Here is a 17,608-nt window from a genome sequence, read left to right on the forward strand (position 1 = left end):
AATGTTGGATTTTGTCAATGGTTTTTAAGCATTGATTGCAATGATAATATGTTTTTTCTTCTCTTGATATTTTTCATTGTGATTTGTTGATTTTTTTTTGCAATAGTGTGTGTTCATTCTTTTCTATTTATCTTTTGTGTATTTACTAAAGGATTGTTCTCTGTGGTTACCATAGGGCTCACATAAAACATCTTGTAGTTAGAACATTCTATTTTAAGCTGATAACAACTTAACTTCAATCACATACATTCTATGCTTTTACTCCACCCTTCCACATTTTATGCTTTGGATATCATGCTTTACAACATCTTTTTATTTTGTGTAGTCTTTAACAAATGATGGTAGCTCCAACCCCACATTTTCCCTCCACACTGCCCTAGTAGAGGTTTTCCATGAGGGCTCTGCCCCTGCAGCAGACTTCTGCCTGGATGTCCAGGTGTTTCCATACAGCCTCTGAAATCTAGGCAGAGGTTCCCAAACCTCAACTCTTGCCTTCTGTGCACCTGCAGGCCCAACTCCATGTGGAAGCCACCAAGGTTTGGGGCTTACCCTCTTAAGCAATAACTTGAACTGTACCTTGGCCCCTTTTGGCCATGGATGGAATTGGAGTGGCTGGGATGCAGGGCGCCATGTCCCAAGGCTGCACAGAGCAGCAAGGCCCTGGGCCTGGCCCAGAAAACCATTTTTCCCTCCCAGGCCTCCAGGCCTGTGATGGGAGGGGCTGTTGTGAAGGTCTCTGAAATTCCCTGTAGGTATTTTTCCCACTGTCTTGGATATTAACACAGCTCCTCTTTACTTACACAAATTTCTGCAGCTGGCTTGAATTTCTCCCATCAGAAAATGGGTTTTTCTTTTCTACCACCTGGTCAGGCTGCAAATTTTCCATACTTTTATGCTCTTCTTCCTTTTTAAATGTAAGTTCCAATTCAGACCACCTCTTTGTGAACAACACATATAAACACAGGCTGTTAGAAGAAGCCAAGCCACGTCTTGAATGCTTTGCTTAAAAATTTCTCCCACCAGATATCTTAAATTATTTCTCTCAAGTTCAAAGTTCCACAGATCTTTACAGCAGGAGCACAATGCTGTCAGTATATTTACTAAAGCATAGCAAGAGTAACCTTTACTCCAACTCCCAATAAGTTCCTCAGCTCCATCTGAGACCTCATCAGCCTGGCCATCTCTGTCCATATCACTATCAGCATTTTGGTCAAAACCATTCAACAAGTCTCCAGGAAGTTCCAAACCTTCGCTCATGTTCCTGTCTTCTTCTGAGCCCTCCAAACTGTTTCAGTCTCTGCCCATTACTCAGTTCCAAAGCTGCTATCATATTTTCAGGTACCTTTATAGCAATGCCCCATTTCTCTGATATCAATTTTCTGTATTAGTCTGTTCTCACATTGCTATAAATAACTACCTGAGACTGGGTAGTTTATAAAGAGAAGAGGTTTAATTGACTCACAGTTCCACAGGCTGTACAGGAGTTATGGCTGGGGAGGCCTCAGGAAACATGGTTACGGCAGAATGTGAGGTGGAAGCAAGCATATCTTCATGTGGCAACAGGAGAAAAAGAAAAGGAAGAAGTGCCACACACTTTCAAACAACTAGATCTCGTGAGAATTCACTCACTGTCACAAGAACAGCAAGGGGGAAACTGCCCCCATGATTCAATCACCTCCCACTAGATCCCTCCCCCAACACTGGGAATACAATTCAACAAGAGATTTGGGAGAGGACACAGAGCCAATCTATATCATTCCAGACATACCCTTTCACCTAAAACAACAAAAATAAATCAGAAAAAAATATATGAAACAACAGTTTTCAAGACACCAGACATCAGACATTGAAGGACAGTAATCTCCAAGAGATTGAAAACAAACAATATGAGTCTTACAATTTCCCCAACTTACTGCCTTGAGAGAATTTCTAGCCTGCAGTACAGGGAGGGAAAACTAAGCAGTACCCAGAAGACTGCCTGACTTGAGGAGATGCAGCTGAGTACTAGGGAAACCAAAATGACTTAGTTTATAGGGCAGAATACCAGAGAGGAGAGAGCTACATACGGAGAGAACCCCAGCAATATGCATACTGTTCAGTATGCAGTAGAGTACTGATCAGTACAAGCTTATGAAGAAACTATCTGAGGCCAGTAAAAGAACTATCTGAAAAGATTAGCAGAAATAGTGCTAATGCTTACACAATATTGGGAACAGTACCTGAAGATTTAACAAGCAAGAACCCTTTTTTTCCTCAATTTTTTTCTTTTCTCCTTTTAGGAGGTACACAATAATGGCTAAGACATTAAAAAACAACTGCATATACAAGGAAAGCTAGACAGTGACTGTGCATGTCTAGAGAAATATGCAAACCTCAGAAAAGACCTAAGAAGACCTTAAGTTTACACCTCAAGCTGATCTTTGGCATACAAGTAGCCTATGACAATGAAAACAAAAACAATTACAAAAGATGCCAAAGTTGGCTGGGTGCGGTGGCTCACGCCTATAATCCCAGCACTTTGGGAGGCTGAGGTGGGTGGATCATGAGGTCAGGAGATCGAGACCATCCTGGCTAACACAGTGAAACCTCATCTCTACTAAAAACACAAAAAATTAGCCAGGCATGGTGGTGGGCACCTGTAGTCCCAGCTACTCCAGACACTGAGGCAGGAGAATGACATGAACCCGGGAGGCAGAGTTTGCAGTGAGCCGAGATGGCACCACTGCACTCCAGCCTGGGTGACAGAGCGAGGAGACTCCGTCTTAAAAAAAAAAAAAAAAAAAAAGATGGCAAAGTCTAAGAAGGGTGGAGAGACTCATTTCCACATTTACTACATTATTATATTCAAACATCCAGTTTTTAACAAAAAAATCAAAAGGCATAAAAGAAACAGAAAAGTATGGTACATTCAAATGGAAAAGAAAATCAGCAGAAACTGCCTCTAAAAAGGAACTGATGATAAATGTATTCAAAAACTTTAAAACAATTCTCTTTGAAAGATGCTCAAAGAACTAAAGGAAGATGTGAAAAAAAGTCAAGAAAACTATGTATAAACAAAATTAAAATATCAATAAAAACAGAAAACCTCAAAAGAAGCAAAAAAAAAAAATCTAGAGCTTAAAAGTACAATAACTGAAAGGAAAAATTCACTAGAAAGATCCAAGGGCATATTTAAGCAGGCAGAAGAATCTATAAACTTGAAAATAGGACCATGAATCTATTTAGTCTGAAGAAAATAAATTTAAAAATTGAAGAAAAATGAACAGAGTGTAAGAAACCTGTGGGACACCATCAAGCAAACCTACATATATATTGTGAAAGTCCCAGAAGGAAAAGAATGAGAAAAGGGGGAAGAGAGAATATTAGAAGAAATAATGACTGAAATTTTCCAAATTTGATAAAAGACATAAACATTTAAGAAGCTCAACAAACTCCAAGTAAGATGAACTGAAAGACACCCACACTTATTATAATCAAACTTTAGAAAGAAAGACAAGGAATCCTGAAAGCAACAAGAGAAGTGACTTGTTGCACACAAGGGATCTTTATAAGATAATCAACAGATTTCTTGTCAGAAATGTTGGCTACCAGAAGGCAGTGGGCTAATAAATTCAAAGTGCTAAAAGAAAAATATCTGTGAACCAAATATACTACATCCAGTAAAACTGTCCTTCAAAAATGAGGGAGAAATTAAGACATTCCCAGATAAACAAAGCTGAGGGAGGTAGTTACCACTAGATTTGCCCTGCAAGAAATGCTTAAGGGAGTCCTATAAGGTGAAATGAAAGGACACTAGACAGTACCTTGAAGTTGTATGAAGAAATGAAGATCTAAATAAAGGCAAATAGAAGGGGCAATTATAAAAGCTACTATTATTATAACAACAGTTTATAACTCTACTTCTTGTTTTCTATATGATTTAAGAGACTAATAAATTTAAAAAATAATTATTGGTATAAGAGCTAGTATTATTGTAACATTGGTTTGTAACTCATATTTTATTTTCATAATTTAAAAGATAAAGTGTTTAAAAGTATTATTGACTGGGCATGGTGGCTGACACCTGTAATCTCAGCTGCAGGCAGACTGCTTAGGCCCAGGAGTTGGAGGCCAGCCTGACAAACATGACAAAAACCTGTCTCTACAAAAAATACAAAAATTAGCTGGACATGGTTGTGCATGCCTGCAGTCCCACCTACTCAGGAAGCCAAACTGGGAGGATTGCTTGAGCCTGGGAGGTGGAGGTTGCAGTGAGTCATGATCATGCCACTACACTCAGCCTGGGCAATAGAATGAGTTTCCATCTCAAAAAAAATTATTAATTTATGTTTTAAGGCACATGATGTATAAAAATGTTAACATCATCATCTGAAAGGGGTGAAGGCAGAGATGTAAAGGGGCAAAGTTTTTGTATGTCATTGAAGTTAACCATAAATTCTAATTAGAGTATCATAACTTTAGACTGCTAAAGGTAATCCCTCTGGTAACCACAAAGAAAATAGCTATAGAATATACACAAAAGGAAATAAGAAATAAATTCAAATATTTCACTACAAAAAATCAATTAACCACAAAAGAAGACAGTAATGTAGAAAGTGAAGGACAAAAAAAGATAAAGGCATATAGAGAACAATGAGCAAAATGACAAAAATAAGTCTGTCCTTATCAGTAAGTATTTTAAATAAACAAATTAAATTCTCCCATAGAAAAACTGGGATTGGCAAAATGGATAAAAAACATATGCTATATGTTGTTTATAAGAGACTCACTTTAGATCCAAAGACATAAATAAATTAAAAGTGAAACAGGAAAAGCTACTCCATGTAAATAGTAACAAAAGAGAGCAGGGGCAGCTATGATAATATCAGATAAAGTTTCAATCAAAAGGTTATAAGAGACAAAGATGAACATTATATATTAATAAAAGACTCAAGATAGCAAGAACATATAACAATTATAAACATTTACACAGTGAATGACAGACCATCAAAATATATGAAGTAAAAACTGACAGAACTGAAGGGAAAAATAGACAGTTCTATAATAATAGTTGAAGACTTCAATACCTCCCTCTCAATAATTGATAGAATAACCAGGCAGAAGAGAATATGAAAATAGAGGACTTACAATCAATTACATGTAACATATATACAGAACAATCTTTCAAATAACAGCATATATATTCTTCTCAAGTGCACATGGGATATTTTACAGGATAGACCATGTATCAGGCCATAAATTAAGTCTCAGTATATTTTAAAAGATAGATATCATACAAAGTATTTTGTCTGACCAAAATAGAATGAAGTCATTAAAAAAAACCAGAGTTTGTGAAACTGAAAAATTCAACAAACTGTGAAAATTAAGCCACATACTCTTAAACACCAATGGGCCAAAGTAGAAATCACAAGGGAAATTAGAAAATACTTAGAGACAAATGAAAACAAAACCACAACATATCCAAACTTACGGGATTTAGTGAAAGCAGTGCTAAGAGGGAAATTTATGGCTATAAATGCTTAAATTGAAAAACAAGAAATGTCTCAAATCAACAACCTAACTTTACAACTTAAGGAACTAGAAAAGAAGAACCATCTAAACCCAAAGCTAGCAGAAGGATGGAAATAATAAAGATTAGAGCAGACAGAAACAAAATAGAGAATAGAAAATCATAAGGAAAATCAATCAAACCAAAATTGGTTCTTTGAAAATAGCAACAAAACTGGCAAACCTTTAATGAAAAAATACTAATAAAAAGGGAAAGAAGACTTAAATTACTAAAGTCAGAAATGAAAGTGGTGACATTACTGCCAATTCTACCAAAAAGAGAATTACAAAGAGAGTATTATGAACAATTGTATATCAACACATTTGATAACCTAGATGAAATAAACAAATACCTATAAACACAAAGCCTCTCAATACTAAATCATGCAGAAATAGAAAACCAGAATATACCTACAGACTAGTAGGGAGATTGAATCAGTAATGAATAAACTCCCAACAAGGAAAAGCCCTAATTCTGATGCCTTCCCTGGTGAATTCTACCAAACATTTAAAGAACTAATACCAATACTTCTCTAACTTTCCAAGAAGAGAAAGGAATGATTCGTAACTCATTCTATGAGACCAACATTACCCAAAGTCAAACAAAGTGTCTTTTCTGGACAATACATGAAAAGAAAACTACAGGCCAATATCCATTAGAACATTGAAGAAAAATCCTCAACAAATTACTAGCAAACCAAATTCAGCAGCATATTAAAATTATTATAGGCCACAACTAAATGGGTTTTATTCGTGGAATGCAAGGATGGTTCAACATACAAAAACCAATGTTTCTGCTTAATTTGGCAAGACTTAAAAAAACAATCACTGTAATATATCACATATAGTAGAATGAAAGGAAAAAACAAGTGATCTTCTCAACTGATGCTGAAAAAGCATTTGACAAAATTCAATACCATTTTGTGATAAAAACAATAAACTAGGAATTGAAGGAAACTACTTCAACAAAATAAAAGCCATTGATACGGTTTGGATTTCTGTCCCTGCCCAAATCTCATGTGAAATTGTAATCCCCAATGTTGGAGGTGGGCCCTGGTGGGAGGTGACTGGATCATGGGAGTGGTACTTCACAGGGGTGGTCCCCAATTGTTTAGCACCATGCCTTTGTTGCTGTTCTAGTGGGGGAGTTATTGTGAGATGTTGTTTAAAAGTGTGTGGCACCTCCCCATTTTCTCTCTTCCTCCTGCTCTGGCCATGTAAGATGCCTTGCTCCCCTTTTGCCTTTCACCATAATTGGAAGCTTCTTGAGGCCTCCCCAGTAGCAGATGACTGAATCATGCTTCCTATACAACTTGAGGAACCATAAGCAACCTCTTTTCTTTACATAAAGAAACCTCTTTTCTCTACATAAAGAAACCTCTTTTCTTTACATAAAGAAACCTCTTTTCTTTACATAAGGAAACCTCTTTTCTTTACATAAGGAAACCTCTTTATATAAAGAAACCTCTTTTCTTTATATAAAGAAACCTCTTTTCTTTATATAAAGAAACCTCTTTTCTTTATATAAAGAAACCTCTTTTCTTTATATAAAGAAACCTCTTTTCTTTATATAAAGAAACCTCTTTTCTTTATATAAAGAAACCTCTTTTCTTTATATAAAGAAACCTCTTTTCTTTATATAAAGAAACCTCTTTTCTTTATATAAAGAAACCTCTTTTCTTTATATAAAGAAACCTCTTTTCTTTATATAAAGAAACCTCTTTTCTTTATATAAAGAAACCTCTTTTCTTTATATAAAGAAACCTCTTTTCTTTATATAAAGAAACCTCTTTTCTTTATATAAAGAAACCTTTTTTCTTTATAAATTACCCAGTCTCAGGTATTTCTTTATAGCAATGTGAAAATGAATGAATACAGCCATATATGGAAACCCACAGTAAACATCACATTCAATGGTGAAAGATGGAAAGCTTTTCCTCTAAGATGAGGAAAAAGGCAAGGATGTCTGCATTTTCAACATACTACTGATAGTTCTAGCCAGAGCAATTAGGCAATTAGGAAAAGAAATAAAAGGCATCCAAATTGTAAAGCAAGAAGTAAAATTATCTCTGTTCACAGACAACATGGTATCACTGTGGAAAACCTTAAAGATTGAATTAAAAATTATTAGAATAAATGAATTCAGCAAATTAACAGGACACAAAGTCAATACACAAAAATCAGGTGAATTTCTACACACTAACATAAGCAATTTGAAAAGAAATTACCAAAAAAAACAAAAAAAAGGAAAAGAAATTACAATTCAATTCATAATAGCATCCAAAAGAATATTTAGGAATTAACCAAATAAGTCAAAGACCTACACAATAAAAACTATAAAACATTGGTAAAATAAATTAAAGAAAACATAAATAAATGAAAACACATCCAATGTTTATGGATTGGAAGATGCAATACTGTTAAGATGCCATTACTACCTAGGGTGATCTACAGATTCCATTCAATCTCTATCAAAACCCCAATGATGTTTATTGCAGAAACAGAAAAACCCATTTTAAAATTCACATGGAATCTCAAGGGATCCTGAATAGTAAAAGCAAAAATGAAAAAGAAGAACAAAGCTGGAGGACTCACATTTCCTGATTTCAAAATGTACAAAGCTACAGTAATCAAAGCCATATGGTACTAACATAAAGACAGACATACAGATCAATGGAATAGAGAACTCAGGAATAAACCCTCACATATATGGTTAAATGATTTTTGGCAAGGGGGCCAGACCATTCAATGGGGGAAAGGATGATCTCTTCAACAAATGATGCTGAGAAAACTGGATATCTACATGCAAAAGAATGAAGCTGTACCCTTACCTAATACTATACACAAAAATTAACTCAAAATGGATCAATGACCTAAATACAAGACCTAAAACAAAAAAAAAATTGAAGAAAATACAGGGCAATAGCCTGGGCACCATAACGAAACCCAGTCTCTACAAAAAATACAAAAAATTAGCTGGGCATGGTGGTGTATGCCTGCAGTCCTAGCTACTCGAGAGGCTGAGATGGCAGAATCACCTAAATCCTGGAAGTCAAGGCTGCAGTGAGTCTGTGAGCCTTGATTGCACCCTGGCACTGCAGCATAGAGGACAGAGTGAGACTCTGTCAAAAAAAAGAAAGAAAAGAAAAGAAAAAGGCAAAAAGCTTTAGACATTTGATTTGGCTGTGATTTCTTGCACAGGACACCAAAGGAATGAGCAAGAAAAGAAAAAATAGGCAAACTGTACTTCATAAAAAATATACAATTTTGTGCATCAAAGACCCTAACCAAAGTGTAAAAAGGCAACCCACAGAATAGGAGAAAATATTTGCAAATTATGTTTCTCATGAGTTAAGAGATTTCTTATAGCACCTCATATACAAAGTATCTAATGTAACAGTAATTATTTCCTTTAGTAATTGAAGGAAAAATGGAAAATACTACCTCATTTGAAGAATTTTCCTGCAAACTTGACACAGGAACAATTTCATTTGAATTAACATAATTGCTGACATTTGGAAATAGTTCTTCAAAAGATGCTTTTTGCACTGAGGACAAATCAGTCTATAAAGGAATACATTATTGTTTTGTGGAAGTTAAACATTGCAAAAGCAATGATTTTTAAGTAATTAAAGAAAAGTTGAAAAATACCATCTCATTGGAAGCATTTTCCTGTAAACTTGACACAGGAACAATTTCATCTGAATAAACGTAATTACTGACATTTGGAAATAACTCTTCAAAAGATGCATGTTTAGAGACAAATCAATCTGTAAAATGGGTTATAACATTCTTTCATTTTAAAGTAACTTTTTAATTAGGAATTTTTGTTTGCTATGATACACCAGAGATTTTTAAATCACTATCTCTAACATAGAACTCCCTCCTAAGTGCCATATCCATTTTTCTATCAGATTACTGAAATCACCACACATTTCCGTACCAAATTAAAAATTTCCAAAAAAGATGACTGATTGATTTAGAGATGATTTAAGGTGTGCAGGATGCACGTAGGTTATATGCAAAAAAAAATACTATGCCATTTTACATCAGGAACTTTAGCATCCACATATCTTGGTATCTTTGAGAAGTCCTGGAACCAATTCCCCATGGATACTGAGGGATGACTGTATATAGTTAAGACAACTGAAAACATGCTTAACAAACACTTGTCAACAAATGTTCATAACAGTATTATTCATAATAGATAATAAATGGAAATAAATGTGCATAAACTGAATTGATAAACAAAATATGGTATATGTATATAATGGAGTATAATTCAGTTGATTTGGTTTGGCTGTGTCTCTACCCAAATCTCATCTTGAATTGTAATCCCCATAATCCCCATAGGTCGAGGGAGGGACCCGGTGGGAAGTGATTGAATCATGGGGGTGGTTTTCTCCATACTGTTCTGATGATAGTGAGTGAGTTTTCCCGAGATCTGATGGTTTTATAGGGTAGTTTTCCCTGCTCTTCCATGCTCTCTCCTCTGTTGCCATGTAAGACAGGCCTCTTCCCCTTCCACCATGATTGTAAGTTTCCTGAGGCCTCCCCAGCCATGCGGAACTGTGAGCCAATTGAACCTCTTTTCTTTATAAGTTACCCAGTCTTGGGTATGTCTTTATAGCAGTGTGGAAACAGACTAATACATTGGTCATAAAAAAGGAATGCAGTACTGATACCTGCTATAACATAGATGAATTTTTAAAACATTATGCTAAGTGAAAGAAACCAGGCACAAAACGCCACATGTTATATGATCTCATTTATATGAAATACTCAGAAAGAGCAAACCTATAGAGACAGAAACTAAATCAGTAGTTTCTTTGGACTGGAGGGTGGGATGGGGGGATGAGGGCTGACTATTAATGAATAGGGTGATGAAAATGTTCTTAAATAGGATCGCGATGATAGTTGCACAGTTTGTAAGTATGCTAAAAACCACTGAATTATACACTTTAGTATACTGAGTTTTATAAAATGTAAATTGTACCTCAAATTTAAAAATATGTTGATATTTGTAAAATAGTCACTAAATTAGTTTTGCCACGAAAAAATCATTTTGGTACATTTGTTATTCATCAATACATTTTAACTCCAAATATCAACCAAGAATGAATAAAAAATGAGACACTCATTTTCTGGAAAAAGTATTGATTTTTGGGCCACTGGAAAGACTGTGAGCAGAGTATTAACAAAATCCTTTCTCCCATCATGAGCATCTCTTGGTTAAATCTGTAACGCTTTTTCCCTAGGAACCTGATAAGTGTAAGAATGTCAACTGTGTTACTAGGTAACATTGCTTATGGTAAAAATAATGTCTGATTGGAAAATTGTATCTATAGGAGGAACTATAAATGCACTATAAATAAATAAATACTGCACTATAAAAGCTAAAATACTTTGAGTTTCCCTGAGTGCAGGGACATTGTAATTACACATGTCCTTTGTGGAGACCATGGACGTTATGCATAAGTGCTGTTACAAAAGATACTGGATTTCATCTCCTTGTGCCTGAGCAGTCCCCACACTGCTATGTAAGCCGCTGCATGGACCTCTGCGAGGATTGCTCACACTGAAGAGGAACATTGGATATTTGACTGAAGACTTGATGACACTGGATTTGATAATGATTTCTTAGATATGACATCAAAAGAACAGGTGAGAAAAGAAAAAGACAAATTTTACTATGACAAAATAAAAAACATTTGTGCATCAAAGGACACTATCAACAGAGTGAAAAGGCAACCCATGGAAGGGGGCAAATTATTTGTAAATCATATGTTGGGTAATGGGTTAATATCTCAGATATATGAAGAACTCCTACAACTCAACAATTAAAAATTCAAAAATAAACAAAGGACTTGAATAGATATTTTCCCAAATAAGATATACAAATAGCTAATTAACACATTAAAAGATGCTCAGTGTCATCCTTATTAGGGAAATACAAATCAAAACCATAATGAGATACCACCTTACATCCATAAGAACTACTATTACAAAAAAGAAAATAACAAGTGCTGGCAAGGAAGTAGAGAAACTGGAACCCTTGTGCATTTTGCTAGTGGGAATGTAAAATGGTACAGCTACTAAGGAAAACAGTGTGGTGGTTCCTCAAAAAGAAAAATTGAATTACAATATGCTCTAGCAATTCCACTTCTAGATACATACCCAAAAGAATTGAAAGCAGGGACTCAAACATATATTTGTACACCCATGTTCATAGCAGCATTATTCACAATTATCAAAAGGCAGAAGCAACCCAATTGTCCATCAATAGATGAATGGATAAACAAAATGTGTCATATACATACAATGGAGTATCAATTCATCCTTAAAAATAAAATTCTGATGCATGCTGTAACATAGATGAATTCGAAGATGCCATGCTAAGTGACATAAACTAGTCACAAAGGACAAATACTGCATGGTTCCACTTATATGAGGTACCTAGAGTAGTCAAATTAATAGAAACAGAAAGTAAAGTGGTGGTTTCCAGGGGTGGGGTAGGGAGGAGCAGGAAGTTACTGTTTAATGCATATGGAATTTCAGTTTTGCAAGATGAAAAAAGTTCTAGAGATGAATAGTGGTGATGGTTGCATAATGATGTGAATGAATATACTTCAACTGTACACTTAAAAATGGTTAAAACTATAAATTTTATGTTATATATATTTCACCACAATTTTTAAAACTGAAAGGAAAAAACAGAAGAATCCTGGTTGTTGCTGCAGTACTCTAATTTTTCCTTCTCTCTTGCATGTATAGTAGTATACAAAGTACTTTCATTGAAAGTGTGCTTAAGCAACAGAAAAATACAGATATTATTCTCCATAGGCAATATTCCCCTGATATGAGAAAAGTAGAAGAATGGGGAGAGGAGGAGCCAGAAAACAGATACTACAAGTGCCAAATGCTAATACTTACCACAAAACCAGCTGTCTCTGAAGATGGAGTACTTGTTAAAAGGCCTCTGTTTTTCTTACCAGGAGTACTGGAATTTGTTTTCTATAAATGTTTTTATAAAACAGGGATTGAACAGCAGAAATAAATAAAATATTTTAGTATAGTAAAACTACAATTTCAAGTTAGTTGACCAGATCATAATGTACAGTACTAAGAAAATCCTTAATCTGTTCATTAAATTTTAAACCACTTCACAGGAAACTAAAGAATTTTCTCACTTGAGCTAGATCAAACAATGTCCAAGAGAACTCTATATGGCATAGTAACTATATGAGAATACCTTGGTTGAAATTACTATTAATTTAGAAAGAAAAGCTAATTAGAGTGTTGAGTTAGGAAATGGCGCTTCAGTTATCTTTGTTAACTACTAAGAAAGGTATTTTACTTTCAGCATTTAATTCTTAGTATATTATTGTACTTTTTGTGGAAAGTATAAGTTATTTCTGGAGCTGTGAAATATATGTAGCAAGGATAATTGGTTTAAAATATATAACATTAAATGTATATAGATACTTTCATTTATGGAACATCAAAGTTAAAGAAATTATAAAGTAGGATGTAGGCTCATTTTCTACTTTTTGAAGATACAAAGAGGCAGACAGACAGACAGGTAGACAAAGCAAGAAAGAGTAAAAGACAGAGTGAGGAGAGAAACAGACAAGATACAAGACCTAAAGAAAGTGACAGAAAGCGAGGAAGGGACAGGCCAAAAGAGAGAGAGGGAGGAAGGGAGAAGAGGGGAATGGAGAGGAGATGAAGGAAGAGGTAGAGAAGAGGAGAGGAGGTAGGAGAGGAAGAATGAAAAGCAAAAGACAGAGAAGGAGAGAAAAAGAGGAAGACCAAGAGAAGGAGAGAGGAAAAAAGAGAAAGAGAAGACAGAAACCAACATAGATTGTGAGCAGAGATTGAGAGAGAGAGACAGAGAAGGACAGTGAGAGAGATCAAGACAGAGACCAAGGAAAAGAGACAGAGCTTGAGACTGCAAGAGAGAGAAAATCTAGGATAGCAAAAGCAAAGAAACGGGTAGAAAGGTAGAGTAGAAAGTAAGAGTGATAGAGAGTCAAACAGACAGAGACAGGCAGCTTTATTTCTAGAAATCAGCTGCCTTTTCGGCCTTTAGACTCCATGAAGCAACCATATCCTTCTGATAAATGTTCTTTCTGAATAGGTGTCTCTTGTAAGATGTCAAGTCTGGAATCTTACTTTCAACCTTTCTTTCCCTTCTGGCTTAAAAGCTTTTAAACTGATTGTTGGTACAAGACATAATCTGGAATAGTTTATTAGGAAAATTTTTGTCAGAAATGTTTATGGGTATATTTACAATAAAATGAACACATCAGCCTCTAACTTACTAGCTATATTTAATTTTCGCATTTGAACAATGAAGGTTATTCTACCTCTAGGGACTGTGATGCAAGGGTTACAAATAATATATGTAAAAAGAACCTATGGTGTCTGGAGAGTAGGAGCTACTCAATGATAACTATTATCATCATCATTGTGGCAGTCCTGAAGGTCCTCTGCTCAGGTTTCTTCAAACAAAGAACCAGCTGTTCCAGTGCAAGGAGTGTAGTTAGCTGACAGCCCCCAAGCACAACATCTTTAGAATATGCTTCAGCTTTCATGCTGAGGCCACCATCTTTTCAAGCAGCCCCCAGCCAATGTCTGGGCATAACAGTCCAACACAAGACTTTCATAATAGACAATCTTTGCTCCAGAACTCCCCATTGTTGAGAGCTTCTGTCAGATCTGCATTGAAGACTGAGGCTATCCCTGCATAATCCTGCTTCTTCCCTGCCTTCCTTTCTCAGTCATTAGCCCCTGATGTTTGAACTCTTTATACTGTCTGAGTATCTGCTTCTCAGGGGTCTCATTTGACATAATTGTCAACTATCAGTCCAATTTTAAAACATCAGCTTGTAGGCAGCTGTAAGTATATAGCTTCCCTACATTTTTTCTTAGATTTGTTAAAATATATATATACATATATTTCTAAATCTTCCCAATCAGTACATATTTATAGTCTTTTCAAAAAATATTAGTTAATAAAAGACTAGTTCTTACCAATGCAGGTTTTGGGGACTGAGGCAGCAGAACTAAACTGTTCTACCTGCATTGCTTTCTTTTTTTTTCTTTTTATTTATTTATTTATTTTTATTATACTTTAAGTTTTAGGGTACATGTGCACAACGTGCAGGTTAGTTACATATGTATACATGTGCCATGTTGGTGTGCTGCAGCCATTAACTCATCATTTAACATAAAAGCAGACCTATAGTGGGAAGACGGAACCTTGACTTTTAGATAATGAGAGTTTAACTGAAAATTTGTAACTCTATGTTCAGAATCTTTTCCAGGCTGAAACAAATTCATAATCAAGAAATACATTTTATAGTGCTATAAAAACATTTCCAGCACTTCTCACATGTCCTATTATTTCAACTTGAAAAAAAGATTTAAACTTAGAAATAAATGATTTTCTGGAAAAAAATAACGTCACACATTTAAGTTAAAAAATCTGCTGAAAGACAAAATAGTTTGAAACACAGGTGGAGCAGGATGGCCAGGGATGCCCATCCTCCAAGGCTCGCCATACTCTTCTAGGTGGCTTTAGCTTTTGGGTAACCGTAGGACCTGGACAGAGTAGGGCAGTCTTGTCCATGAGATGTGTCCACTCCGATCTGAGTGTCCTCATCTGCCAGCCTCTCCTGGGGCCCCAGCATGGCATGCCCGCTTGTGGCACAGCCTCGCATGCCCAACCAGGGTGCTTCCCAGGGGCCCTTCTCATAGCTCCTTCACTAGCAGACCATGCCTCACCGTCAGAGAGCTCCCGCTGACCAGCCACCATGGATGCGCACCTGCCTACCTACAGCCTCCACTCCCTTACAGCCTTCCTCCACCTCACTTTGCTGTCATGCACTCGCCCAGGGTCCTCTCCACTGCTTTGCTGGCCCGCAAGCGCAGGTGACCATACTTCCTCTCTCCCACTGGCATGTGTGTGTACATGCACCCTGCCTCTCCACCACTGCTGGTGTGAGCACACCCTGCCACCGCTAATGTGCGGCACTCTGCCCTGCCAATGTGGCCTGCATGAGGGTGTGTACAGAATCCAGTGCCTCACTCCCGCCAGCAACTGGCCACCCCAGCCCACCACTGCTGCTGCTGCCACACTCAAGCTAGCATAGATCCTGCTATGCTATGCCACTGCCTGAGGAAAGGCACTGGCCAGCACTCCCCATCAGAGTGCTGTGGCCAGCAGAGCAGGAACACCGGGCCCCTCCAGTGCAGCGAGTTCCTAAGCTCCTGAGACCAGAGAACAAAGCTGGGGGCCTGGTACCAGCACCCTTAGAGTTAGAGCAGGCAAACTAGGAACGCTGAGCTGAGCTCTGGCCCTCTAAAATCTTCCTCAAACAAACTTAACAGACACATAGACCAATGGAACAGAATAGAGAGCCCAGAAATAAAGCTGCACACCTACAACCATCTGATCTTCGACAAAGCTGACAAAAACAAGCAATGGGGAAAGGACTGTTTTATTCAAGAAATGGTGCTGGGGTAACTGGCCAGCCATATTCAGAAGACTGAAACTGAACTCCTTCCTTATACCATATACAAAAATCAAGATGGACTAAACACTTAAATGTAAGACCTAAAACTATAAAAACTCTAGGAGAAAACCAACAAAATACCATTCTGAACATAGACCCTGGCAAAGATTTCATGAGGAAGATGCCAAAAGCAAATGCAACAAAAACAAAAATTGACAAATGGGACCTAATTAAACAAAAGAGCTTCCGCACAGCAAATTAAACTATCAAGAGAGTAAACAGACAACCTACAAAATGGGAGAAAATATTTGCAAACTATGCATCCGACAAAGGTCTGATATCCAGGATATATAAGGAACTTAAATTTACAAGCAAAAACCAAACAGCTCCATTAAAAAGTGGGCAAAGGCATAAACAGACATTATCAAAAGAAGATATATGCACAGCCAACAAGCATATGAAAAAATGCTCACCACTAATCATTAGATAAATGCAAATCAAAACCACAATGAAATACCATCTCACACCAGTCAGAATGACTTATTAAAAAGTCAAAAACTAATAGATGCTAGCAAGATTGTGGAGAAAAGGGGAATGCTTATCCACTGCTGGCGGGAATATAAATTAGTTCAGCCACTGTGGAAAGCAATTTGGTGATTTCTCAAAGAACTCAACGCAGAACTACCACTCGACTCAGCAATACCATTATTGGGTATATACTCAAAGGAATGTAAATCATTCTACCATAAAGACACCTGCACACGTATGTTCAATGCAGCACTATTCACATAGCAAAGACATGGAATCAATCTAAATGCCCATCAATGGTAGACTGGATAAAGAAAATGTGGTACATATACACCGTGGAATACTATTCAGGTGTAAGGAAGGAGTCCAGTTTCAGTATGCTTAAGTCTTTAATCCATTTTGAGTTGATTTTGGTAGATAGTGATGATGTAGTGTGAATATGTGTTCCCATCCAAATCTCATGTTGAATTGAAATCCCCAATGATGGAGGTGGGGCCTGGTGGGAGGTTATTGGATAATGGGGATAGATTTCTCTGGAATGGCTTAGCACCATCCCCTTAGTGCTGTTCTCTTGATAGAGTGAGTTCTTACAAGATCTGGCTGTTTAAAAGTATAGCATCTCTCCCACCCTTTCTCTTTTGTTCCTGCTTTTGCCATATGAAGTGCCTGTTCCTGCTTTGCCTTCCACCATGAGTAAAAGCTCCCTGAGGCCTCCCCAGAAGCAGATGCTGCCATGTTTCCTGTACAAGCTGCAGAACTGTGAGTCAATTAAATCTCTTTTCTTATAAATTACCCAGTCTTAGGTATTTTTTTAAATCACAACACAAGAACAGCCTAATAAAGGTGAGAAATAGGGGTCTAGTTTCATTCTTCTGCATGGGGATATCCAGTTTTCTGAGCATCGTTTACTGGAGAGACTGTCCTTTCCCCAATGTATGTTCTTGATGGCTTTGTTGAAGATCAGTTGGCTGTAAATACGTGGATTCATTCCTGGGTTCTCTATTCTTTTCCTT

General features: G+C 36.7%; 1 protein-coding gene across 1 annotated transcript in view; it reads right to left on the minus strand.

The window, feature by feature from the left end:
* The window catches only part of MEIKIN (meiotic kinetochore factor), a 149,242-nt gene that overhangs the window by 39,715 nt on the left and 91,919 nt on the right, over nt 1-17,608 (minus strand). The window contains exons 10-11 of the mRNA XM_019026530.4: nt 12,481-12,561; nt 8,992-9,111 (exon numbers count right to left, since the gene is read on the minus strand). Of these exons, the coding sequence (XP_018882075.1) occupies nt 8,992-9,111; nt 12,481-12,561 (201 nt within the window). The remainder of the gene's footprint in view (nt 1-8,991; nt 9,112-12,480; nt 12,562-17,608) is intronic.

Source organism: Gorilla gorilla, chromosome 4 (genome assembly GCF_029281585.2).
Source record: "Gorilla gorilla gorilla isolate KB3781 chromosome 4, NHGRI_mGorGor1-v2.1_pri, whole genome shotgun sequence".
Classification (NCBI taxonomy): domain Eukaryota; kingdom Metazoa; phylum Chordata; class Mammalia; order Primates; family Hominidae; genus Gorilla; species Gorilla gorilla.